Source organism: Chiloscyllium punctatum, chromosome 8 (assembly GCF_047496795.1).
Source record: "Chiloscyllium punctatum isolate Juve2018m chromosome 8, sChiPun1.3, whole genome shotgun sequence".
NCBI lineage: Eukaryota > Metazoa > Chordata > Chondrichthyes > Orectolobiformes > Hemiscylliidae > Chiloscyllium > Chiloscyllium punctatum.
In genome coordinates this window covers 1,644,439-1,671,067 of record NC_092746.1, presented here as the reverse complement: position 1 = coordinate 1,671,067, position 26,629 = coordinate 1,644,439, and the positions used below count along the sequence as shown (strand labels likewise).

The 26,629-nt window shown below is 40.6% G+C and overlaps 1 protein-coding gene across 7 annotated transcripts in view; it reads left to right on the top strand.

The window, feature by feature from the left end:
• Positions 1 to 26,629, top strand: part of LOC140480311 (WAS/WASL-interacting protein family member 3-like) — a 102,502-nt gene that overhangs the window by 73,652 nt on the left and 2,221 nt on the right. For 6 of the 7 annotated variants that reach the window (XM_072575026.1, XM_072575027.1, XM_072575028.1 and 3 more), the window contains 2 exons: positions 7,313 to 7,528; positions 11,462 to 11,563. In XM_072575026.1, coding sequence (XP_072431127.1) covers positions 7,313 to 7,528; positions 11,462 to 11,563 — 318 coding nt within the window. Of the gene's footprint in view, positions 1 to 7,312; positions 7,529 to 11,461; positions 11,564 to 14,523; positions 14,605 to 26,629 lie in introns of all 7 variants that reach the window. The other variant, XR_011961255.1, reaches the window with a different exon arrangement.

Here is a 26,629-nt window from a genome sequence, read left to right as displayed (position 1 = left end):
GTTCTCGATCTTTAAAAAAGGCATAGGTGAGACAATTTTGTTTAATTTCGGTGACTTGTGGTTGATTGAAAGTGAGAGAAATGACTCTTAACCTTTTTTTTAAAAGCAGTTTTATGAGATTTAAGGTGATTCTCAAATTTGCCAAGAAAGTTTAGAAGGAAAGAAAAAGGCCATACTTTTAGCATTAGCAAAGAAGTTAGATTTGGATTTAACCAAGGACAAGTAAATCTGAAATTGTAAGGGAGTTAGTCTGTTTCTCTCAAACAGTTTAGTATTTGACAAGTGCAGTAGAGGTAGAAAACCTTTATGTTACAATTGAGGAAAATGGAATTGGAGGAGAAACAGAGAGGGAGAGAGAAAGAGCGAAGGGAAAAGAAAGAAGGTTCTTAACTGAGTGAAAAGAGAATTTGACCTTGAGAAGCTGCAACTTAGCAAAGTCAAGTTAACAGGGTGGAGATTAAAAGTGAAGGTAGTGATATATACCAATATGTTAAAAGGTCTGCCATATTTTGATGAGAAAGATGCTGAAGCCGCCTTTATTTCATTTGAAAAATTAGCTAGGCAGATGGAGTGGTCTCAGGATTTTATAGGTAATGCTAGTTCAGGCTAAACTGGTAGGCAGAGTGAGTGAGGTATTTGTCTCACTGTCAGATGAGGGCTCAAGGGATTATGAAGAAGTTAAACATGCTATTTTAAGTGTTCATGAATTGGTACCAGAAGCATATAGACAGTCATTTAGAAACACCAAAAAGGAACCAGGTCAGACTTGAGTTGAGTTCAAAAGAATTAAATGTCATTTTGGTAGATGGATACGTGCTTTGAAAATAGATAAGACTATGAGACTTTAAGAGATTATTCTGCTGGATGAATTTAAAAACTTTCAGAGATTGTAAGAATTTACGTGGAGGAAGTCAGAAGGGCAGCAGTACTGGCAGATGAATACATGGTGGTGCTTAAGACTAGCTTCTGGCCAGAATTTCTATCCTGCGAGGGATAGAAGTTGGGAGAAGGGGGGATCCTACACTATGAAACCAAGAATCAAGTGCACTGGTAAGAATTTATCACAGATTACAGAAGCTCAAGAGGGTGGGCAGGAGGTGAAAGGCCCCAGATGTTTCACTATAATGGTGTGGGGCACAGAAAATTACAGTGCCGGTGGTTTCAGAAGGGCACTGGGAAAAGATGTTTTCACTACCAGAAGGTGGGACGCATAGCAAAGAAGTTAGCAGTGTTGGTCATTAAAGAAAAGCACTATGGGAAAAGATGTGGTGAAAGAACCTAAACCAGTGGCATTAGTGAAGGTAGTAAAGGAGATCACAAGAAGAGCCAAGGAGTTGCACCAGAGTGCACAGCCTAGGCAGGGGCTGGGTATGGAGTTAGTACCTGATCTCTGCAAAGAATTCACCTCTGTGGGTAAAGTTTACTCAAAGAATAGGGGGAGAAGGACAAAAGTTATAATTTTGAGAGATCCAAGATCTAACCAATCGCTGATAATAAGGGATGAGCAAATATGCACTCTGACTGATGTGTTACTGAAGAGTGTGGTAATTTGTGAGATAGGTGGACAGAAATGTAATGCTTCCCTATGTAAGATCAGGTTGGAGTGCCAGTGGGAGTGATTGAGAGTGTCAGTTCCAGGAATTCGGTTCATTCTTGGGAATGATTTGGCAGGATGGAAGGTGGGAGTGACACCCCTTGTTGTGGAGAAGCATAAGGAAAACCAAGAAGCTGAGGAGTTAAAACAGAAATATCCTGGTATTTTCCCAGACTGTGGGGTAATGAGATCCCACGATCATAAGTCACAGCACAAAGTGAAAAGTAAAGAGCAAGGTTCAGTTAGCAGATACCCTGTTTGATGTAATGCTGCAGGAAAAACCTGAACAGGCAGAGGGTCAGACAGAAGTGTTTTTAGTCCCGAGAGGCTGAGAGACTTGCAACAATGAGACAAAACGATAAGTGATATGTGGATGCACACTCCAAAAGAGGCAGAGAATATTCCGGAGGGTCACTATTTGAAAGATAAAATCCTAAGGGGAAAATGGAGACCACGGCAGGTTAGTGCAGAGGAGAAATGGGCTGAAGTGCACGAGGTTGTGTTGCTGGTAGCATACAGACAGGAAGCATTACTGGTAGCACAGGAACTATCTGTAGGAGGTCACCTAGGAGTACGAAAGACTCCGGCTAAGGTACAAAAGCATGTTTATTGGCCTGGAATGCGCAAGAATGTTAACATGCCATGCATGCCAAAAGGTAGGTAGGCCACAGATGGTAATAAAACCAGCACCATTGTTGCCAATTCCCGCATTTGAAGAACCTTTCACGCTGGTTATAATTGACTGCATCGGTCCCCTCCTGAGAACTAAAAGTGGGAACCAGTACTTGTTAACCATAATGGATGTGTCTACCAGGTTTCTGAAGGCAATTCCATTATGGAGTACCAAAGCAAAAAGGGTAGTAGAGGAGTCGGTAGCTTTCTTCACATGGTATGTGCTACCCAGAGATTCAATCGAGACCAAGGGTCAAGTTTTTTTACTGCTAACTGTTTGAGGATATGGATAGCTTAGATATACAGCACTTTAAATCCAGTGTGTAGCATCCTGAATTCCAGGGAGCTTTAGAAAGGTGGCATCAGACCTTGAAAACCTTTTTTTGAGAACATTACTGTCAGCATTACTCAAATGGTTGGGATAAAGGTATCCTATTCTTTTATTGTTTGCTATTAGAGTTGCCACAAGTAAATCTATTCAATTCACTCCCTTCAAGTTAATATTCAGGCATGAAGTGAAAGACCCTTTGAAATTAAAGAAAAATTGACAGGACCAAAGTCTGAGATCTCACACTTGGATTATGTATCGGAAGTGAGGGAGAGATTAAATTGAGTAGGTGAGGTAGCTAAACAGCACCTAAAGAGGGCACAGCGGAGAATGAAGCAGGTGGCAGCTAAAAGCTGTGAGATTCTGACGTTTTCCCAAGGGGATAACGTGTTGGTACTGTAACCAGTCTTGGAGATCCCTTCAAAGCCAGGTTTAGTGGTCCCTACCAAATTGAGAAAAAGTTGAGTCAGGTGAACTATCTAATAAAGATGCCAGACAGGAAAAAAAAATGTATCGGGTATGTCATGTGACCATGTTGGAACCCTAATTAGATGAGAGGGAAAGAACTGGTGAAACAGGTGTTAGTTACTGCCCTGCAGAGTGAGGAAACAAATCCAGATGATATGGATTTTGATGTACTTCAAATTTTGATGTGATTAAAAAATAAGTCCTTGAGGAGTGGGATAGATTAGTAAGCTATCTGTTTCAGGAGCACAGAATGGAGTTGAAAGATTTGTTACTGCAGTATAAGGACATATGTAAGAATCAGATGGGGGAGGACTAATGTTATTGTACGTGAAGTAGACATAGGCAATACTGCTCCAATAAAACAACACCCCTATTGGCTTAATCATCTCAAAGCCAGACAGGTCCAGGAGTGGAGGCCATGATTGATGAGGACATCATTGAACCAAGCCAGAGCAAGTGGGGTTCGCTGATCTTCTTAGTTCCCAAACTGGATGGGATTCGATGATTCTACGTGAATTATCGGAAGGTCAATGCCGTTACAAAATCAGACTCCTATCCAATTCCTAGATTGGAGGACTGTATTGAGAAAGTCAGACAAGCCAGTTACATCACCAAGTTGGTCTTAATGTGTGGTTACTGGCAGGTAACTTTTTATCAAAGGCTTCGAAAGAAATTTCTGTTTGTTACCCAAAATAGGCTATAATCAGTTTAAAGTGATGTCCTTTGGAATGAAGAACACACCCATCACATTCCAAAGACTCATGAACAGGGTTGTGGCTGGGTTAGTAAACTGTGCAGTCTATTTGGACGACATAGAGATCTTTAAGTCCTGGAATGATTACATGGTACAGTTGGCAGAACTCTTTGAACGTCTGAAAAGCAAAACTGGTGATAAACTTAAATAAAACTGAATTTGCTAAAGCAGAGGTGACGTTCTTGGGACATAACATCAGTCATGAAAGGTTGACCCCACAGAATGCAAAGACAAAAGCCATCAAGGCATTTCCATGACCAACCTCTAAGAAAGAGGTGCTTCAATTCTTAGGACTCAGTGGATTCTATCAGAAGTTTGTTCCAAATGTCAGCAGTGTAGTGGCACCGTTAATGGATTTGCTGAAGAAGAACACAAAAAGTTTCGGTGGACAGAACCATGCCGGGAAGCATTCGACCATTGATATCAGTATTAACCACTAAACCAGTTTTAGCTACACCAAACTTTTCAAAACCTTTTAAAGTCGCCATTGATGCTAGTGACATAGGAGTTGGAGCTGCACTGCTACAGGAAGATGAGGATGGGATTGAACTGCCAGTTGGTTACTTTTTGAAGAAGATTAACATCCACCAGAGGATGCTCCACGATCAAAAAAGAACTATTGAGTTTGGTACTGGTCTTACAACGTTGTTTGTAACATACACATTAAAAATGTGTCAAAGATGGTGGTGTACATGGATTACATTCCTCTTACATTCTTAGATTGTTTTAAAGACAAGAATATGAGACTACTTCATTGAAGTCTTATGTTAGGGACTTTTAAATTAAAAGTTTTACATGTTTCAGGTTGTAGGAATGTAATCGCAGATGTGTTATTGCAGATTTAACTGATAAAATTTGGATGAGATTTGTCTTTAATGTTGTTTTCATACAGTTATATGGGAAGAAGTTAAGGTGAACTTAGATGAAAATTATCAGTATGTTAGGGTAATGTATTTACAGAATAGAAAGAATGAAGCCATCTTTTCATTATGATCAATTTTTCTTTCTTGGAGGGGGGCAATGTTACAAAGATGTGGGTGTACTATACCTTAAGAGTTTAAAAGCTAGCAGAACTACCTGACAGCACCACATCTTCTGAATAAGATACAATGTAACGTATTGTCCAGCATCTAGGGTATTTGGTTACCTAGACACAAAACCAAACTTGGTAGGCCAATCAGTTTAAATGATACCGTCCAAAAAAAACTAAACTTCAATCCCATTTTGAATTTAGTATATTGACAATATTACAAGCAAATAACACCATCTGATGCTTTAGAGGTATAAGACTGGGAAAATTGAACAGTTGGAGGAGAACTGCCAAAAGACCATCAGATGTAGGCAGCTAGTAAGAACCCCTGAGAGGTACCTGTCTAGAGAAGGAGTTTGCACCGAGACCAACATTAACACAAACCTGGAGAGCATCTCTACAGAAGTAGAACAATGGCTGGCTGGTTTTGAAATTTGAATTTTTTTGGTAAATCTTACTCTGGGTGGGAGGAGGAGGTGGTTATCAGACTAGTATTATAGAAGGGAAAGTAAAAGATAGGTTAGAGGAAGGAGTTAATAAATAGTTGTTAGTTAATTATTCTCTGTTATACTTTAAGAATTGAAGTTTTTAATTTTTACTTTAAATAGTTCTTGGCCTCGAATTTTCAGATTACTGCATGGGATAAATCTTTTCTGTGTTGCTAGTTTAAATTAAGCAGGAAGGTTTACCCCATGTCATAACAATGGGAAATATTAATTTTGTTTTAAGCATCTAAAACCATAGTTTATAAAGTGTAAGGGGAAGCAGTATTTTGCTCTGAAGTCAATACATTGCAGTTAAATCTAACTGAAAATGAAAAAGCCGCACAGCAGATGGTCACTGTTGATCCCATAAGATTTGTGCATTGCTGTACGGCTGGATCTGATGTCAGCGCAGCCTATGAAATGTTATTTTTGGGATACTTCCAGCAGTTTGGAAACTCTTTCACCAGCCAGAATGCTTATTTATAATTGACCATTGAACAACCAGCAGCTGGTTGGGGAAGAGCATGTGGTGTTGCTAATAATTTGGAAATTTATGAAATGTCAGAGATGCAAGGAACACCAACAATAACTCAAGGCGACATCTAAGTGGATTCAATATAATTAGTCATGTTTATAAGAGAAACAAATGTTATTAAATGACAAGTTTTCAAAATCTAATGGTTGCTAAATGTGTTAAAGAAAGATTACATCTTATGTTGTGCTTTTCTTGATCACAGGATGTTTTCAAGTGCTTTTCAGCAAATGAAGTATTCTTGAAACATCATCACTTTGTAATGTAGGAGCTGAGACACCTTTTTTGTAGAGGGGTCTTCCTCAAATAGCAATGTGGCAATGACTAAACTTTTTTTTAACTGATGGTGATTGAGATTTAAGCATTGAACAGGATTACCCCTATTTGTAACAAATAGTAAATTTAGAATCATCAGATCCCTACAATGTGGAAATTGGCCCTTCAGCCCAATAAGTCCACACTGACCCTCTGAAAAGAAACCCACCCATGACAGTTTTCCCTATCATACATTACCCCTAAACCTAATGCATCTAACCTACACGTCACTGAATACTACGGGCAATTTAGCATGGCCAATTCACCTAACCTGTGCACATCTTTGGATTATGGGAGGAAACTGGAGGAAACTCACACAGACACAGGGAGAATGTGCAAACTCTAAACAGACAGTCACCTGAGGCTGGAATTGAACCTGGGTCCCTGACGCTGTGAGACAGCAGTGCTTGCCACTGAATGTGTTGAAAAGGAAGAGAGAGCCATATATCTATTTGCTGGCAATGCTAGGTTAGATACAAAAAAAACCTCCAGATGCTGGATGGTATTCTAAGAACTTAGACTAAAACATAACCTTTAAAAGTTCCTTTAAAACTTTGTGAGTTGTGACAACTGCAAAACTCCAGATCAATGTGGAGAAAGTGTGAGGTCATTGACTTTCTTTCTAAGAAAGATAGATATGAATACTTTCTAAGTAGCAAGAAGATAGTAACTGTTATGATAGCATATAATTATAATGAGCAGAGAAATTTCAGAGTTCACGTACAGCTATTGAGAGGCTAGTAAATGGGTTTTATATGGGTGCTGAGCTTCGTTTAATCAAAATTTCAAACCGAAGATTATTAAATCCTTGTTAGGCAAGTGTACTTAGCATTATAAAATCAAGTTGAATTGATAGTTTGTCATTATCAGGACTGGTCTAATTGAATGGCAAAATGAGCTCTTCAAGATGAAACCCCAACTTGTCTTCCTGTGTTCATTTTTAAGTCACTTTCAGCTTTTCCATTACTTATCTGTGGAATGAAAATGAAATCTCTGAATAAAATTATTCAGATGATGGCTTTTTTTTAGTGCTTGTACTGATGCACAATGATTGTGCAACTGTAACAGTTATTTTCAATTCTGCAGTAAGTGTTTATTGTGTATATTTGTTGACCGTTTGTGTTTGTTTCTCAGTACACAGTAATGGTGGGAAACCAGCACCACCCCCACTGCCACCCGTTAGGTCATCCAGTACGGAACTTACAAGCAGAAGCCAGCATACACCCGGCCTGACCCGGACATCGCTGCACTCTGTTCCTCCCCCACCCCCACCGGCACCACTAATACCACCACCACCTTTACCACTTAAAGTTCGACAAGGAGCTTTGATTACACAGTCACCAATCTATGGTAATTATAGACAATGTTTTGACTTTAAGCAAGTGTAAGATGTCCATAATTCAATTGAACCTCAAACTAAATTTTTTTTTTGCTTAATCTAAAAATTTTAACTTGGAGTGGAACTTGAAACCATACACACTATAGTCCTGTGCTAAGGTTGACGTCAAGGTGAGCGCTTGCTGGTGGATGAGATCAGCAGTAGTTCAAATGTCTACCTCCAAAGGGCAATTGTTTCATCTAATTATTAATATGGAAGTTCTGCACATCATTTCCTGCCAGCCATACTGGTGTGCCAGATATTAAATGGAGGCTTTTTTCTTCAGAAAAGTTAGGCTGGTTTGAAATGGATATTAAATATATGCAGGTCACAGTACAGATGTAATATATTCTAAAGAACTTGCATTTGTCTCCTTCAAAATATTACAAAGCACTTCAAAACTGGAAGATTATTTAAGAAGCATACTTACTGCTGTATAAGCTTACCCCTCCAATCACAATCTCTTTCCAACCTAAGTTGTGGCTGGCCTAAGTTTTTCAGTAAATCATAATTACAAATCTTTACAAGAAGGTTGACTACATAATCTGTTTTATGGTATTGGTTGAGGGGAAAATGTTGACCAGAATACTGGGAAAAGCTGGCTGTTCTTCAAATAGAGTTACAGACCATTTTATGTCCAGCTAATCACATGGTAAGAGTCTTGCTTTAATGACCTATCTAAAAGACAAGACCTTTCGCAGTGCAGCTGTCCCTCGGTACTGCATTGAATATCAGGTTCAATTATTTAAGCAAGCCCTGGTGTGAAATTTAACCCAACACCTTTTGACTCTGAAGGGATGGGCCTACCTTCAAACCAAGTTAACAATGACCCAAGGCCAGTGATCTCTGGATTGTCTGCGCACACATGATACAAGATATCAAAACTCTGTGGAAGATTTGAAGCATTGACCCCTCCCCTCCCAATACCTACAGCAATGGGATTGACTCTTAACTGTTCTCTGTAATCGTTTGATGCAACAGAGTGGCTTGCTTGGCCTTTTTCAAAGTTTAATGACCAGAAAGAAACTGGACAGAAAACACTGGCATCGGCTTGGCTACTGGAAATGGCAAGGGGAGGCAATAGCTGAATGGTTTTATTGCTGGACTGTTGAGACTGAGATAATGTTCTGGGGACCTGGGTCGAATTCCAACAGCAGATGGTGGAATTTGAATTTGAGTGATCAAAATTTAGAATTAAGAGTCTAATGATAACCATTCATCCATTGTAAATTGTTGGAAAGCCCTTCTGGCTCATTAATTTCCTTCTGAGGAAAGGAAGCTGCCATCTTTACCTAGTCTGGCCTAGACCTCAGACTCTCAGCAATGTGGCTGACTCTTAACTGTCCTCTCTGCAATTAGGGATGGGCAATAAATGCTGAACTCGTCAGTGATACCCACATCCTGTGGATGAATAAAGATACACAAATGCAACCCTCAAAGTACTCCTTACCAATATTTAAGATCTTGTGCCAAATTTAGGAGACTCCTCCCACGGACTAGTAGAACAGCCTGATCCACTTGTACTCATGGAATTTATAAAACATCTGAGACTCCACAATTACCATCAGTGAGTACATCCGTCAGGATAAATGGGAAGCCTATGGGTGGCACTATGGTATGCAGTCAAAAATGAGATGCCCTGGAAGTCCTGAACATTGACTCTAGACCCATTAGGTCTCTTGTTATCAGATTGAAAATGGGGATGGAAGTCTCTTGCTGATTATCATCTAAACACCCATCACCCTGTCCGTTGATGAATCACTATTCTCTATGTTGAACACCAATGAAAAGAAGAACTGGTGGTGGAAATGGCACAAAATGTACTCTGGGAGTGATCTATAATATTCATACTAAGAGTGGCTTGGGTACACCTATCACTGATCGAGCTGGTCTAGTCCAAAAGGATATAGCTGCTGGACTGGATCAGCAACAAGTGGCGAGATAACCAACCAGGAGGAAATACGTAATTGATCTTCTACTCCCTCATCTACTTGCAGCAGGTGCATCTGTCCATGAGAATATTGGGAGAAGTGACTACTAAGGGCTCTTATGGCAAAATGGAAGTGTCAATCCCTGGACCAGGAGGCCTGGGTTCAAGTCCCACCTGCTCCAGAGTTATGTAATTTATGTTGATTTGAAAAATGTTAAATTTAAAAAAAAAATTAGAAGTGATAACTACATTATCATTGCATAGTCAAAGTCCTGTCTTCACACTGGATATCGGTCTTTATGACTGTGCTAAATAGGATGAATTTTGAACAGATCTAGCAACTGAAAAATGGACATGGCATGAGGTGTTGTGGGCCACCAACAGTGGAACCGTTAATCTGTAACATTATGACCTGGAATAGCAACCATTCTACCATTTCATATCAAGCTGGGAGATTAACTTTAGTTCAGTGAAAGATGTTATGGACCAGACTAGACACCCTTCAAATTATTTTCAGAAAGTAGCCTACACTCTAACCCTTAATTCAAAGGTAGATGTGAAGTGGGTGTTCCAGACGTGATGTGACTGGTCAAACCATTTGACGTTAAGCAAAACAATTTAGTTAGATACTATAGTTAAAATACAAACAAAAGGAAGGAATTTAGAATAACAACGGAATAATTGATGCAGTAACGATTATAAATTTACTGTTCCAATACAGCAACACCCTATAAACACACCCCTGGGCAAAAAGGTAAATTTAGACACAGATTCTTACATCCCACTCAACGTCAAGAGACATTCAGAGAAAGTCCGTAAGAAATCATTTACTGAAGTTCCAACTCTTCTGGCACCCAAACAGCTTCCACTGCTGCAGCTGAAAATAAAACTGGAAAACCTGATCTTGGAGAAAACTGGCCATTTCCTTTCCATTGTTACATGTGTTTTGCGTCTACTGCATCCAGTTATGAATCGTCATGGACAGTTAAACAACTAGCAGGAAGTGAAGTCTCCACAAATATCCCCATTCTCAACATTGGAGGAGTTGAGCACATCAATACAGAAGACAAGCTGAAGTATATACATCTATCTAAGTGGATGTTCCATCATGGCCTCCTCCTTGAGGTCCTAAGCATCACAGATGTCAGTCTTCAACTGATTTCAGTTTGCTTTATAATATATTGAGGAATGGCTGAAGATACACCTCATCCTGACTTGGAACAATGTTGCTGATCCTTCATTGTCATTGGGTCAAAAACCAGGAAATCCCTTCCAAACAGCACCATGCATATGTTACGATACAGCGGTGAACCCTCCTGCTAATTAAATCAAACATCCCGAAAAGCTCACTTCTCCTAGTAATCTGTTAAAGTATGGATGACAGAACTCCTAAATTCTACTATTTAAAGGAAAAAAAAATCAATTTATTCTTCATTCAGCTTTCTACATCTTTTATGATATGCTATTCAGCTGACTGCAGAAAATTGGAAGTAAAGTGCACAAAAGCATAATATTGCAGATATTGGAATTCTCTTTCCCCAACTCCCAAAAGGAGCTTCAGTTGCTAAAGGATCTCTTCTGTTCTTAACATTTTGCCCTTGGCGATCTGTTGCATTATTAGTGAACCTTTTTGGGTGTGTGAGGAATGCAACACTTTTGCTCCGCGAGTTCTTGAATAAGACTTGAATGGGGGCCTCTGGCCTGGAGACAACAGTGCTACCCACTTAAACACTACTTCCTAGTCAACAGTAAACAGATATTGATTTGATTTTCCACACCTCTGTTTGATGAAGCAGTAAGTGATTTGGAAAACCTAAGTGGAAATTCAACCCTGAAACCTTTTAGTAGAATATGAACTTCATACTAATGGAAACTGTATTCTAATTCAAGTGTTGTCTGAAAAAATCACCAGTGAATTAAAAATTGGCTTGTTTCTTATTTGGTTTTGATTTGTTTAATTATTTGTTTTTCACAGATGACTTTGAGTCCAAGTATAATTTCCATTCAGTTGAAGACCTTCCACCTCCAGATGAGTATAAATCATTTCCCAGGATATATCCCAGCAAGCAACCAAGAGGTGAGCCCATTGTTGATTCAGTATTAATCTAAGTATAATCCTTAGGTCTAATAAATGATTCATCAAATATACATGGTGGGGAATTGATGCCACTTGTTGAATTCAAAGGGTAGGGAAATTGGGCAGGATGTAAAATGTGATCAACTTGATTGCTTCAGATTTGTTATACAAACACTGACCAGGATGTTGCAGCCCCAATTTCCCAAAAATCTTTCATCTCCATAGTGGTGACCCGAAATTTATTTACCACTGGTTTAAAAAATATTTAAAGATCCAAAGGTCATAGAGTCATAGAGATGTACAGCACGGAAACAGACCCTTCGGTCCAACTCGTCCATGCCGACCAGATATCCCAACTCCATCTAGTCCCACCTGCCAGCACCCAGCCCATATCCCTCCAAACCCTTCCTATTTATATACCCATCCATTGAGGAATGGAATTCCAGAGACACTCAACTCTGAGAAAATGTTTTATCCTCATCTGTACCTTAAATTGGTGCCCCCTTATTTTCAAACTATGACGCCCAAGGTTAGATTCTTCCACAAGAGGAACCATCCTTTCTCAATCCACCTCCAGTCCCATGAGGATCTTATAGGTTTCAGTGAAATAACCTCCGACTCTTCTAAAAACTCCAGAAGATACAAGCCTATCCGCCTAGTCTTTCCTCAATCCAGGTGTTAATCTGATACATCTTTTCTGAACTGCTTCCACTACATTAACATCTTTCTGTAAGTATGGTGATCACTACTATACACCATACTCCAAATATGGTCTTACCAATACCCTGTATAACTGAAGTAAACCTCCCTCCTCTTGCATTAATTTCCCCTTGTAATAAAACATGACGTTCTATTAGCTTTCCTGATTATTTGCTGTACCTCCATTCTAACCTTCTGAAATGCATACCTCTGGACACCCAGATTGCTTTGTGTTTCAAAGGTCTCACCATGGAGGTGCTATGCTTTTTTTAGTCTTTCTGCCAAAATGAACAATTTCATGCTTTTCTACAATATATTCCATTTGCCAGGTTTTTGTCCAATCACTGAATCTATCTCTATGTGCACATTACAACTCATTTCCTGTTTATCTTTCTCCTCAGCAAATTTAGTTCCCGTGCTTCTGAGCCCTTCATCCAAGTCATTTAGATAAATTATAAAGAGTTGAATCCCCAGCATCAAACCCTCTGGGCACTATACCTGCAACATCCTGTCAGCCTCAAAACAAAAACTTGTTTATTCCTACTATCTGCTTCCTGTTAGCCAGCCAATCTTCTATCATGCAATATTTCATCCCAACACTGCAGCTCTTTGGCAGTGTAGACTTGATGGGCTAATGCTATACTACTGCCTACATTAGTCCCACTTTCCTGCACTAGGCCCATATTATTGAATGCTATGACTCTTTTCTCTGTGTACCCTTTGGTGTAGCACATTATTAAATACCTTTTTTGAGCTTGCAGTGCAATGCATCGCCTGGCTCCCCATCCATCGCGCAAGTTACTGCTTCAAAAAATTTCAAAAATTTGGTTAAATGGCATTTCCTTCTGATATACAGCACAAACCCTTCAGTCCAACTTGTCTGTGCTGACTGGACATACCATCTGATTTGGTCCTATTTGCCTGCATTTGGCCCATGTCCCTCTAAATCCTTTCTATTCATATACCATTCCAAACCATTTTGGCTCTGCCAGATTTACCTTGGACATATCGAAGTGCCCTGTTATAACTTCTTTAATTCTAGCTTCTAACGTTTTTGCACTGACAGATGTTAAGCCAACTGGCCTGTCATTTTCTGCTTTCTGTCTCCTTTTTTTGAATAAAGGAGTTACATTAGTTATTTTCCAACCTAAAAGTATTTTCCCCAAATTTAATGAATTTGGTAAATTAAAAGCAAAGAAACAGCGATAATGCTTCAAGTTCAAGATGAATATTTTTAAAAAAAACTGAAGAATATCTGTTTCAATGTTCTATAGTTGTGCCAGACCTGCTAAGTTTCTCCAATTTTCTCTTTTATATTTCAGACCATTTGTCTGAAATATAATTTAATTTAAATCTGATTTAATTTAAAATTACTGTTTTCCGATCCATGAGTGTGTTTTTAAAATTGTAGCATGTTTCTCTTTCTATGCAGTAATGTCCAGCAATGTTTTTTCTTGTTTTCAATACAGTAATTGAATTTAGTCCCAAAGATGGGTTAAAACAGAAAGCTGGAGAAAGGAAAAAACTAGGAATATATAGTGAAGAGAGATGGTGTAAAAGGAAAAGTTTAGCACTCCTATTATGCTACATCAAATAGTTTAATATCAGATCCATTTCCGAGAGTCATGTTTGTGAACCTCTATGGTTGTGCTGTCTGATTTTGTTCTGCTCTTGAAGCTTTGTTTTCCCAGACACAAGCACATGCTGATCCTTGAACATTTCCACAGTTAATTCTTTTCTGAATTTAATGAAGGTAAAACTGAACACTTTTTTAAAGGCTTAACAAGATGGTTATACTGCATTAAATTTAATGCATCAAATAGGCTTTAATCACTGAGCAGATTGTGTTCCTACTGAGAGCAAATATTCCAGATTGTTCCAATGAGGTTGGTTAGATACGTTTGTGTCAAATCATTGCAAGAGGTGTTTTTTTTTAGACTTATGGAATTATTGATTGATAATGAATATGAAGTTGTGAATTAACTCATTTTAGGTAATAACTGAGCAGAACATAGTGTCTTTGTTATAACTCAACATCAATACTTTTAAATCAAATATCAACATTGAACGTTTAATTTAAGCAATTTCTCTGATTAAGAAAATGTGCTTTACTGCCTGTTTGAGCAGGTTTTTGACCCCGGTGACACCATAGCTGAGCCTGCATCTCTCACATCTGATGTCCAATCACATGAAGCTTACTGTAAGTGTCAGTCGATAGCAATTGGGAATGGAACATCAGCTTATCTTGTTTCCTTCCCCAGTACAAGGCCACAGAGGGGAGCTGTAGAACTTTTTACCACCATTTTAGACCGAGGTCCCCTCATCATGTAAACTTCAAGCAGGTAATCCTTTATCACCTAGTACTATAGTTACCTCTGGAGAACATAGCTGGTTTTGTCTAGACTCATCAAGTGAGATGCATTAGTATGGGGAAATGCAGCAATTTTGTGTCAGGTGCTGGATGAATATTTTCTTAAAATTTTAAGTATGCTATAGATTAACTTTTCCAATGCCAAGTGGCAACTTGACAGCTAATTAATGTTAGTATCCTCTGTTAGTCTGAGACAGCTACATATGGGCTGATTGAAGAATGACTCTGAAACTATATACTTTCTGCTGGTTGGATCAGTCTCCAGGCTACCTGAACCAGTGAACTGCAGTCCGGTATCTATTTGATGTCCTTAGTCAAATACTAGCATGGTAATTAGACCTAGATCTCTGAACAGATCTGCCTTTCCACTGGCATGATTGGCTGGCTAGCCAGATAGGTTTAAAATAATTACATAATCACTGTTGTTTCAGTTGCTTTATTCCTTGCCATTGCTGTTTTCCTACATACATACTATTTCCTTGTATGCAAGATGCTCCAGCAGTAAAGAACCATTTTGGGTGTTGATAAAATGTGCTTTTGTACACATTTCTAACCACAAATGCAGAAAGTTACAAGCCTATAAAATAGACACAAAGTTAGTCTGTACGAAACAATCATCGCTGTACTTGCTGAGCAGAGAAAATGCCCTATCTTCGAATTGCAAGTTTAGGGGTGCAGTGACTGTAGGGGTTTGAGTATTTTTAAAATTGATATGTATATAATATCCACTAATATCAAGTTTCTAGGATTGATTACTGCTTCTCAAATTCACCTGTAGAAATTTTAAAGTGCAAGTTGTAAAAGTTGATAGGTGTGGGTATTGTGATGAACTGGGCTGGTTCTAAGCATGCTGCCTGATTATTCTCATAAACACAATGTACAGCCAACACCTCTTGTGCTAATGAACGGCTGCATACCTCCGCTGAGTTCTGAATGTGTCCAAGGCAATCACCTGTTAAAGTTGGTCTGCATTGTTTAAAGCTATATTGTATCTTTAATTGGAGAGATGTTGCAGCTGGATCATTTTCTGGAAATCAGTTGAAGTCTGATTCTGACCTGGGAAAGATGCACAGGAATGGTGCACTATGGGAAAGCACAGGGTCAAAGTCTGTCTGATCCTGCATTGGTCACCTCATTTTCAGAAGGTATGGAGGAGGAGGCATGCTCTACCCAGAGGGCAGGAATCTCTCTGGTAAATGGAAAAACAATGATTCTAGATAAGCATGACTATAAATGCCAGGAGTCGGGTCCTGAAGACATGGATGCAAACTTTGCAAGAAGTTCAATTTTTCATAAGTGGTCAACCTCAGTGAATAAATCTTCAAACATATCCAACCAACCCCACAAATAACCTGTGGCATTGGTCACGGGCACAATTCCCTATCTTGCAGTAAAAGGTGGCATGCAACTGAAGGTAGCAGGTGCTCACTGGTAAGGGAAAGATGTGACTGCATGTCCTCACAGCCCCATAGATGCGACGTTATCGTTATCATTGGAGTAGCTACTGCTAAAGTCAATGCAAGTGGGAGAGCTGTAAAGGATGATGTCATCCTCATAATCCTCCTCCAAATATCCCTCCTACAGCTTATCCCCTCAACTTCAGATTTAGAAGATGAAGATTATTTAAGCATGCAATTTTACTTCTCTCCCCTTCCACCTTGTCACCATGTTGTTAGGGCTTCTTCCTTTTAAGGTAACAGTGCTGCTGCCTGGCAATAAGAGCAACAAGTGGAGGAACAAGACGACAACTATGATGAGGAAACAATAAGCATCACAAACATCAGCTCAAATACTGACACTATGTCTAGAGAAAGGATATGTGTAACAAATCACTCTGATTGCATTGTCCTTCTCCTTGCCCTGACAGCAGACCACTCCAGCAATGTCAGCTTTCTGGAGAATGAGGTCTTCATAGTTCTGCTATGGAAGATTCAGGTTAGCACTTTAATGTGACAGGCTGGAGAAAAGGGGTGATGGATATTCACACTTAGATGTTTGGTGCATTGGTAGACTGTGCTCATTGTCAAGGAGCATGGGTCAGTGCAGCACCAAATTTACACAGGGGCTTTTCTCAGAGCTTGGAGACTTTGCTTTCTAGTATGGAGCTGTGACCAATTCCATTAACACACTTTTGCACTTAACCATGATCCAGTTTCTGGGCTACCAGAGGATGTGGTTGAGGCTGTACAATTGCAACATTTAGGCATTTGTATGGTTATATACATAGGAAGGGTTTGGAGGGATATGGGCTGGGTGCTGCCAGGTGGGGCTAGATTGGGTTGGGATATCTGGTCGGCATGGACGGGTTGGACCGAAGGGTTTGTTTCCATGCTGTACATCTCTATGACTCTGACTGTGTTGTCTTAACTTGCATTGCTACGGAAGCAGAGGCCCCTGGGGTGCTGTAGTGGAAGACTGGGCTGTCAACATGGCAATGACTACTGGTGCTCTAATGAGTTTGCATGATCTCTCAGAAGTCCAGCAACCGAGAGTCTAATAGACTACCGTGATTGATGGTTGGCTGTCTGGGGGATTGCATTGGTTCCATGGAGCAAAAGCCTGTTTTCTCAAGGAAAGTAATTAATTATTTGTCTCCTGAACTCTCACTACCAGTGCTGTTGTTACTTGCCAGCCAGCCACCAACCAGTCCAAGCCCAAGCTGCTGCCATTTATGCCAAGATGATATAGACCCTTGCCAAGATCTTTTCCCATCTCAGTGCAGCTTGAGGTGGTGCTTCAAGACCACTTGCAGTCAGCCCCTCAGGAGCCTTCCACTAGCCATGCTATAATCACTGGGGCAGTACTGTGTAGGAGCACATTGTTACAAATCCTGCCAGGATTTTAAGTCTTCAGTGTGTAACAAATCCACATACCCAGTAATTGTCTCCAGAGCAAAGACTAACTTTATTGTCAATCAAAAAGAATTAAACAAAGCACTATTAACACTGTTAACATCATGTAATTTACAAGTGCACATAATATGAACTGTTTACTTTTTACTTCCACCAAAGGATTTACTTCTACATTACAACAATCTTGAATGCTTTCATTTTTTGAGACCAACCCAAAGATATACCACAGACCTCTTGAATTCATTTTAATTTGTCTCCGCTTTCAGCCATCATCTGGGTTATGTTTCGATACTGGTTCAAGATTGCTATAAATTTCTTGAACTGGTTGCGAGCTTAAGCAACTGTTCCACTACTTTCCCTCATGAAATCCTAATCTGAAACAGCGCCCGACATTCATTCCAAGGGACTAATGGAGAATTTTTATTTTCTGTTTGAAAGACAAATTGACTATCATCTCCTGCTGGTATTCTCAACTTAGCAAAGTGTAGTCTGCACCAAAACAAAGCTACAACTGCCTCTGTCATTTCTCACATCGAATTGCTTGCTTCTGCCAACGAGCATACATAAAAATTAAGTTAAATTTCAGAACAACCATCTAAGTAAGGCTTGATCCAAAACCATTTTTTTCTGTGACATGTTTTGGGATGGTTCAAATAAAAATGCAAACAAATTGTTTTACTTTCAACACAATCCTTTGATTCTGTAACTAAATATGAATAATATATTGGCAATGGAGATTTACAACTATTGCTGAATCTGTTAAGCAAGTCCTTTGTTTACAACTAAGTTTCACCATTTTTTTGGTAAATATTTTTATTGAAAAATTTTTAGGTTTGTTTACAAAACTAGTATAAAATAGTGTAACCACTTTACAAAATAATAGCAACAGCAATATAAATTAAAAAAAGGCTACTAATCTACTCTACAAACTACTAACACACAAAAGAGGATATATATTAAAATAAAAGCTACAGTATGGTAAATAACTAAAAAAAAATTCAAAATAGAATAATACCAAGTCATAACAAGATAGTGTAACTTTATTGAATGTAAATTAAAACACTTAACACACTCTCATCGCAGCTTCCCATCAGTGGGAGCAAAAGTGAGTAGACTCATTTATGTGAGATTCTTCCTTCCAGGGGTCCCCAAACCGACAGACATCATCTTCACGGTCAGACAAAGGCCCTAGGTAATATGGCCGATACATCTACATCAATATAGGGCCACCATGTTCTGTAAAACAATTCTGTTTTCTGGTGCACCATATTCGTAAGGAGGTCCAGGGGAATATTTTCCATAACTATCCTATTCCAGTTAGCTCACTAAAATGTTTTTCTTCGCACAAAAAGAGAGGATAGTAAATGTTTCTTCCCATGTACATCTAGAGAGGGAAGATTTGGAAAGCCCAAAAGGAGAGACACTGGATCACTCAAGTCTCCGTTCCCAAAATCTTTGCCAAGGCATTCGCTACGTTGTCCCAGTACCTGCGGATCTTGTGGCATGTCCACAAACAATGAGTGAGAGTACCGACTTCTAATTTGCACTTAGGGCACATTGGGGATGCTGCTATCTTAAACTTTGCAAGCCGTTCTGGCACCATGTGGGCCCTATGAAGTATCTTCAATTGAATAGCTCGAGTCCTTTTACAGATAGAGATGTTCCTAGCATTTTCCCAGATGTCCTGCCACCCCCAATTCTTGAGTCCAGGTTTTGTATGGTCGTTCCATGTCCTTCAACACATTATTACCTAGCAAGTGATAGAAAGTACTGACCGAGGCGCCCACTGACCGGAGCGCACTCCTCTCCATATCCGATTTATAAATATTAACCATCAGTGTGGAATTTTTTTTGTATACTTGAAAATACTGGAAGAGGTTCTTGCTAGGTAGCCTGAACCTCTGACACAACTATTTGAAGGACATCATGACCTCCCCATCAAACAGATCTCCCAAGCAGGTGATTCTTCTGGACTCCCAAAGTTTAAAACCAGCATCTATCAAGCCTAGCTGAAGTCCCAACATTCCCACTATAGGAGTGAAGGGGAAGGTTTTTTAAAAAAATTACCCTCCCTTTGTCGCATCATCCTCCAAGCTTTGACTGTATTTAGGACAATTGGGCTTTTACAGTGATCAGTGACAGTTCTCATCTTGTTCCTAAACAACAGGTTGATGAGAGTGCATTTTGTCTGGGAAGCCTCGATGTCCAACCAAATTGATTGTGGTTCACAAAAGACCCAATCAGCCAAGTATGATAGCAAGGAGCTCAGTTGATACTTCCCTGAGCTGGGGACTATATAATTTAAACCTTACAATGAAGTCAGTATACACCTTCTGGATCCAGCACAAGCCCAAAGATGCTCATTCACTATTCGAGTTTTATACTTCTACCTCTGACTTTATAAGCTAAATGTACTGTATGTTATCCTTTTGCCTGTATTTAACTCTAAATATGTTAAAAGTGCATTTAATTGAGTTGCCTGCGCATGTCTTAGCCAATTGCCCTAACTATATACAGTTGCTATCTTCAATTAATGAAACTAAAAATCATATCCTTAAACATATGACCTATGAACCAGATAGTTGGAATAAGACAAAAATAAATGTCAAGTGAATGCGATGATGGCCAGTGACTGAGGGAAGGTTAACAGATGTGGAATTAAGGTTTCCGTTATGATAGCAGAGATGCATGACTTGTTCAGGTCGAGTTTGGCAGAGAGGGATTTTTTTGTTGTTGTTGTTGCCTCCTGCCTCCCTCATCCACTTCCTTTCTTCTCCTCAAGCATCTGTTCCTGCAGCAGCAAATTGTGCAAAGTTGTAAATATCTTCATTCCACTGTTGAGGGAAGGAGAAACGTTAAAGATCATCTGCTTCATTGCCACGGGCAACAATGTTTTCATCCTACTAACTGGCTGCAGTAATGCCTGCAGCAAGTGACAGATTTCATTGAGAAAATCTCAAGTGATGTGCGTATGAGCCTGGGCCCTTGTCTAGAAGCACTAACATGTAGACGATCCTTGAACTAACTCCTCTAGCACCTGTTACAGCATCTTGTTAGACTTCAGCAACTTCAAAGAATTTTAGAAAATCTCAAATATTTGCTTTTTTTTTTGGCTATAGCTCCAATTCTACAATCACAGGTAAGGTGCCAGAAAACTGGAAGTTGGCAAACATGGTGCCTCTATTTAAGAAAAGTTATAGGGAAAAGCCAGGAACTATAGATTGGTGAGCCTGAAATGAGTGGTGGGTAAGTTGTTGGAGGAAATCCTGAGGGACAGGACTTGCAAGTATTTGGAAAGGCAAGAAGTGATTAGGGATAGTCAACATGGCTTTGTGCATGGAAAATCATAGCTCTCAGACTTGATTGTATTTTGAAGAAGTAACAAATAGGATTGATGAGGGTAGAGCAGTGGACATATGGCTTTCTGTAAGGTGTTCAACAAGGTTCTTCATGGTAGACTGGTTAGTAAGGTTGGATCACATGGATTCGAGGGAGAACTGGTCATTTGGATACAGATCTGGCTTGAAGGTAGAAGACAGTAGTGGTGGTGGTGGGTTGCTATTCAGACTGGAGGCCTGTGACCAGTGGAGTGCCACAATGTTTGGTGCTGGGTCCACTGCATTTTGTCACTTAGCTAAATTATTTGGATGTGAACATAGGAGTTATGCTTAGTAAGTTTGCAGATGACACCAAAATTGGAGGTGTAGTGGACAGCAAAGAAGGTTACCTCAGATTACAACGGGATCTTGATCAAATGGGCCAATGGATTGAGGAGTGGTGGATGGAGTTTAATTTAGATAAATGCGAGGTGCTGCATTTTGGAAAAGCAAATCAGGGCAGGACTTATACACTAGGTGCTGGGGAGTGTTGCTGAACAAAGGGACCTTGGAGTGTACATTCATAGCTCCTTGAAAGTGAAGTCGCAGGTAGATAGGATAGTGAAGAAGGCCTTTATTGGTCAGAGCATTGAGTATCGGAATTGGGAGGTCATGTTGTGGCTGTACGGGACGTTTGTTAGGCCACTTTTGGAATACTGCATGCAATTCTGGTCTCCCTCCTACGGGAGGGATTTTGTGAAACTTGAAAGGATTCAGAAAAGATTTACAAGGATGTTGCCAGGCTGAATTGAGTTATAGGGAGAGAGGCTGAACAGGCTGCCGCTGTTTTCCCTGGAGCATCGGAGACTGAGAGGTAACCTTTTTTTTTAAAGAGGTTTATAAAATCATGATGGGTTAAATAGACAGGGTCTTGTTACCAAGGTGGGGGAGTCTAGACTAGAGGGCATTGGTTTAAGGTGAGAGGAGAAAGATATAAAAGGGACCTAAGAGGCAACATTTTCATGCAGAGGGTGGTGCGTGTAAGGAATAAGTTGCTAAAGGGAGTGGGGGAAGCTGGTACAATTCCAACATTTAAAAGGCATCTGGATCGGTATATGAATAGGATGAGGGGTTTAGAGGGATATGGGCCAAATGCTGGCAAATGGAACTAGATTTATTTAGAATATCCGGTCGGCTTGGATGAGTTGGACCAAAGGGTGTGTTTCTGTGCTGTATATCTCTGACTGACTGTATAGGAATCTGTGATTCACATCAGAAGAGCCCTTGCATGTCACTGACATCATTTTGGAACTCTAATGCCACACATCAGGACATTAGATTCCCTAAAGTATGGAAACAGGCCCTTTGGCCCAACAAGTCTACACTGACCATCTGAAGAGTAACCCACCCAGACCCACTTCCCCACATTTACCCCTGACTAATGCACCTCATGCTATGGGCAATTTAGCATAGCCAGTTCATCTGACCTGCACATTTTTGGATTGTGGGAGGAAACCTATACAAACATGGGAAGAACATGCAAACTCGACACCATTGCCTGAGGTGGGAATCGAACCCAGGTCCCTGCTGCTGTGATGCAGCAGTGCTAACTACTGAGCCACTGTGCTGCCCCCACTGTGCCAAAATAGCGCACAAATCTGCTTAGTCTTTTTAGAAGAAACCTGTCATACTTTGGATGCACAAACTGCATTTTCTCATCCAATGAATTTGCACTCGCAGAATCTTGTCCACTTGAAAAGGTTCTCAGGAGCTAGGACTCTGTGACAGGGTGCAAAGTTCACACAATCTCATGAGAGGTGGCCAATTACCAAGCAGGCTAGGAATCTGCTGTTCAAATAAGGACAATGGGTAGGACACTGCAAGAGCCTCAGTAGGTCAGGTGGAAAATGAGAGAGTCTCAAATGAAAGTACTGTAAAAGAAAATTGAGATCTTATTAAGAATGAAGGCCCAGAACACACTCAGAATGCTTATGACCACATCCAACTGTTTGTTCCAGTTTTGTCACTCCGCAATAGCACAACTGACAGTAGTTTCTGAGATCCCTTTGATCTTCTATTGTAAGCTTGACTCCGATACTGTTCTGGACTTCTCTCCTAATGCAGAACCCCATAAGATTTTGCTGATATGCACAGTTAACATCTAATTTCCCTTTCAAACGTGTTGATTGGCTGACTAGTGCCAGTGGAACACACTTCCAGGATGATTTGTGGAAGTGGAAATACACTGTGTGGAGTTCGTCCAACACACCTTGCATCAGTGTTACACGCTGCACTGCCCTGCTAGCCCCCCAATCCCTAAACTGCCTCCATGTGTCTAGGAAGATTTGCGCAGCCTTTGGCAGTATTATTCAGGGAATTCCAGTTAAGTCTTTCAAATTTAGACTTAATAGAATATTAACAAGTATTTTAAAAAAAAAGTTCTTTATGCTCATGACAACTTTACATTTCCATAAATATTGATGCTTTGGCATTCTTTTGGTATAGTTAATACCAGCATCACTATTGGTGGGTTATAGACTGTCTAATGGAAGCCAGGCTGTGTACATACAATCTGAGAAGCAGAGTTGAAAATTTCAAATTGTATACAAGAAAAATCTGAATGGATGATTTCAAATACTGACACAATTTGTGGGCAGTATTTTCGAAAGCCTTTAGAAGATCTAGACCGACCTATCAATCCATTATCAATCTTAGTCAAAGCTAAAGGATAGGTGCCTCAGAATAGGGGGGAAACATTAAAGTTTCCATTATCAAGTCAGCATGACTGTGAGGGGATGAGGCCAACTTTCAGGGTTATCTGCTGGCCCAAACTCTGGGAGAACTGTTCCTGAGTGAGAGATACGCTAGACCAACACAATTGATTGGTTTCACTGTAGGTCATTACTGTATTGATTTATACTATACCGCTGCATTCCTGAATATCCAAACCATTTTCTAGTATTAGTTCACCCAGAAAGTTCACTCATCGTAATAGGGTAGGGCAGTGGATGTTATCTACATGAACTTTACTAAACTATTTGGCAAGATCCTTCATGGTAGGCTGGTCCAGAAGATTGTCATGTGGGATCCATGGTGAGTTGGTAAGTTGAATAAAAAAAATTGGTTTGGTTATAGAAGACCGAGTAGGGGTATTTCTTTTTCTTTGACTGAAGGTCACGACAAGGATCAGTGGTGGGACCTCTTTAATATAGAACATAGAACATAGAACATAGAACAATACAGCACAGAACAGGCCCTTCGGCCCACGATGTTGTGCCGAACTTCTATCCTAGATTAAGCACCCATCCATGTACCTATCCAAATGCCGCTTAAAGGTCGCCAATGAATCTGACTCTACCACTCCCTCGGGCAGCGCATTCCATGCCCCCACCACTCTCTGGGTAAAGAACCCACCCCTGACATCTCCCCTATACCTTCCACCCTTCACCTTAAATTTATGTCCCCTTGTAACACTCTGTTGTACCCGGGGAAAAAGTTTCTGACTGTCTACTCTATCTATTCCTCTGATCATCTTATAAACCTCGATCAAGTCACCCCTCATCCTTCGCCGTTCCAATGAGAAAAGGCCGAGAACTCTCAACCTATCCTCGTACGACCTACTCTCCATTCCAGGCAACATCCTGGTAAATCTTCTCTGCACCCTCTCCAAAGCTTCCACATCTTTCCTAAAGTGAGGCGACCAGAACTGCACACAGTACTCCAAATGTGGCCTAACCAAAGTCCTGTACAGCTGCAACATCACCTCACGACTCTTGAATTCAATCCCTCTGCTAATGAACGATAATACTCCATAGGCCTTCTTACAAACTCTATCCACCTGAGTGGCAACCTTCAAAGATCTATGTACATAGACCCCAAGATCCCTCTGTTCCTCCACCTGACCAAGAACCCTACCATTAACCCTGTATTCCGCATTCTTATTTGTTCTTCCAAAATGGACAACCTCACACTTGGCAGGGTTGAACTCCATCTGCCACTCCTCAGCCCAGCTCTGCATCCTATCTAAGTCCCTCTGCAGCCGACAACAGCCCTCCTCACTGTCCACAACTCCACCTATCTTTGTATCATCTGCAAATTTACTGACCCACCCTTCGACTCCCTCATCCAAGTCATTAATAAAAATTACAAACAGCAGAGGACCCAGAACTGATCCCTGCGGAACTCCACTTGTAACTGGACTCCATGCTGAATATTTACCATCTACCACCACTCTCTGACTTCTACCGGTTAGCCAGTTTTCTATCCAATTGGCCAAATTTCCCTCTATCCCATGCCTCCTGACTTTCCGCATAACCCTACCATGGGGAACCTTATCAAATGCCTTACTAAAATCCATGTACACTACATCCACTGCTCTACCCTCATCCACATGCTTGGTCACCTCCTCGAAGAATTCAATAAGACTTGTAAGGCAAGACCTACCCTTCACAAATCCGTGCTGGCTGTCCCTAATCAAGCAGTGTCTTTCCAGATACTCGTAAATCCTATCCCTCAGTACCCTTTCCATTACTTTGCCTGCCACAGAAGTAAGACTAACTGGCCTGTAATTCCCGGGGTTATCCCTATTCCCTTTTTTGAACAGGGGCACAACATTCGCTACTCTCCAGTCCCCTGGTACCACCCCAGTTGCCAGTGAAGACGAGAAGATCATTGCCAACGGTACTGCAATTTCCTCTCTTGCTTCCCACATAATCCTAGGATATATCCCGTCAGGCCCGGGGGACTTGTCTATCCTCAAGTTGTTCAAAATGTCCAACACATCTTCCTTCCTAACAGGTATCTCTTCTAGCTTACCAGTCCGTTTCACACTCTCCTCTTCAACAATACGGTCCCTCTCGTTCGTAAATACTGAAGAGAAGTACTTGTTCAAGACCTCTCCTATCTCTTCCGACTCAATACACAGTCTCCCACCACTGTCCTTGATCGGACCTACCCTCGTTCTCGTCATTCTCAGGTTTCTCACATATGCATAGAATGCCTTGGGGTTATCCTTGATCCTATCCGCCAGGGATTTTTCATGCCCTCTCTTAGCTCTCCTAATCCCTTTCTTCAGGTCCCTTCTGGCTATCCTGTATCCCTCCACTGCTCTGTCTGAACCTTGTTTCCTCAACCTTATGTAAGCCTCCTTCTTCCTCTTTACTAGACATTCAACCTCCCTCGTCAACCAAGGCTCCCTCACACGACCATTTCTTCCCTGCCTGATCGGTACATACATATCAAGGACACGTCGCATCTGCTCCTTGAAAAAGTCCCACATTTCCACCACATCCTTCCCTAACAGCCTATGCTCCCAACGTATGCTCCTCAAATCCTGTCTTACAGCATCGTAATTTCCCTTCCCCCAATTGTAAAATCTACCTTGTTGTGCGCACCTATCTCTCTCCATAACCAAGGTGAAAGTCACAGAATTGTGGTCGCCATCACCAAAATGTTCACCCACCAACAAGCCCACCACTTGTCCCGGTTCGTTACCGAGTACCAAATCCAATATGGCCTCCCCTCTGGTTGGACAATCTACATACTGCGTTAGAAAAGCTTCCTGGACACACTGCACAAACACCGCCCCATCCAATCTACTTGATCTAAAGAGCTTCCAATCAATATTTGGGAAGTTGAAGTCGCCCATGACTACGACCCTGTGGCTTCTGCACCTTTCCAAAATCTGTTTCCCAATCTGTTTCTCCACATCTCTGCTGCTATTGGGGGGCCTATAATAAACACCCAATAAGGTGACTGCACCTTTCCTATTTCTGACTTCAGCCCATACTACCTCCAGAGGCAGATCCCCCTCAAACTTCCTTTCTGC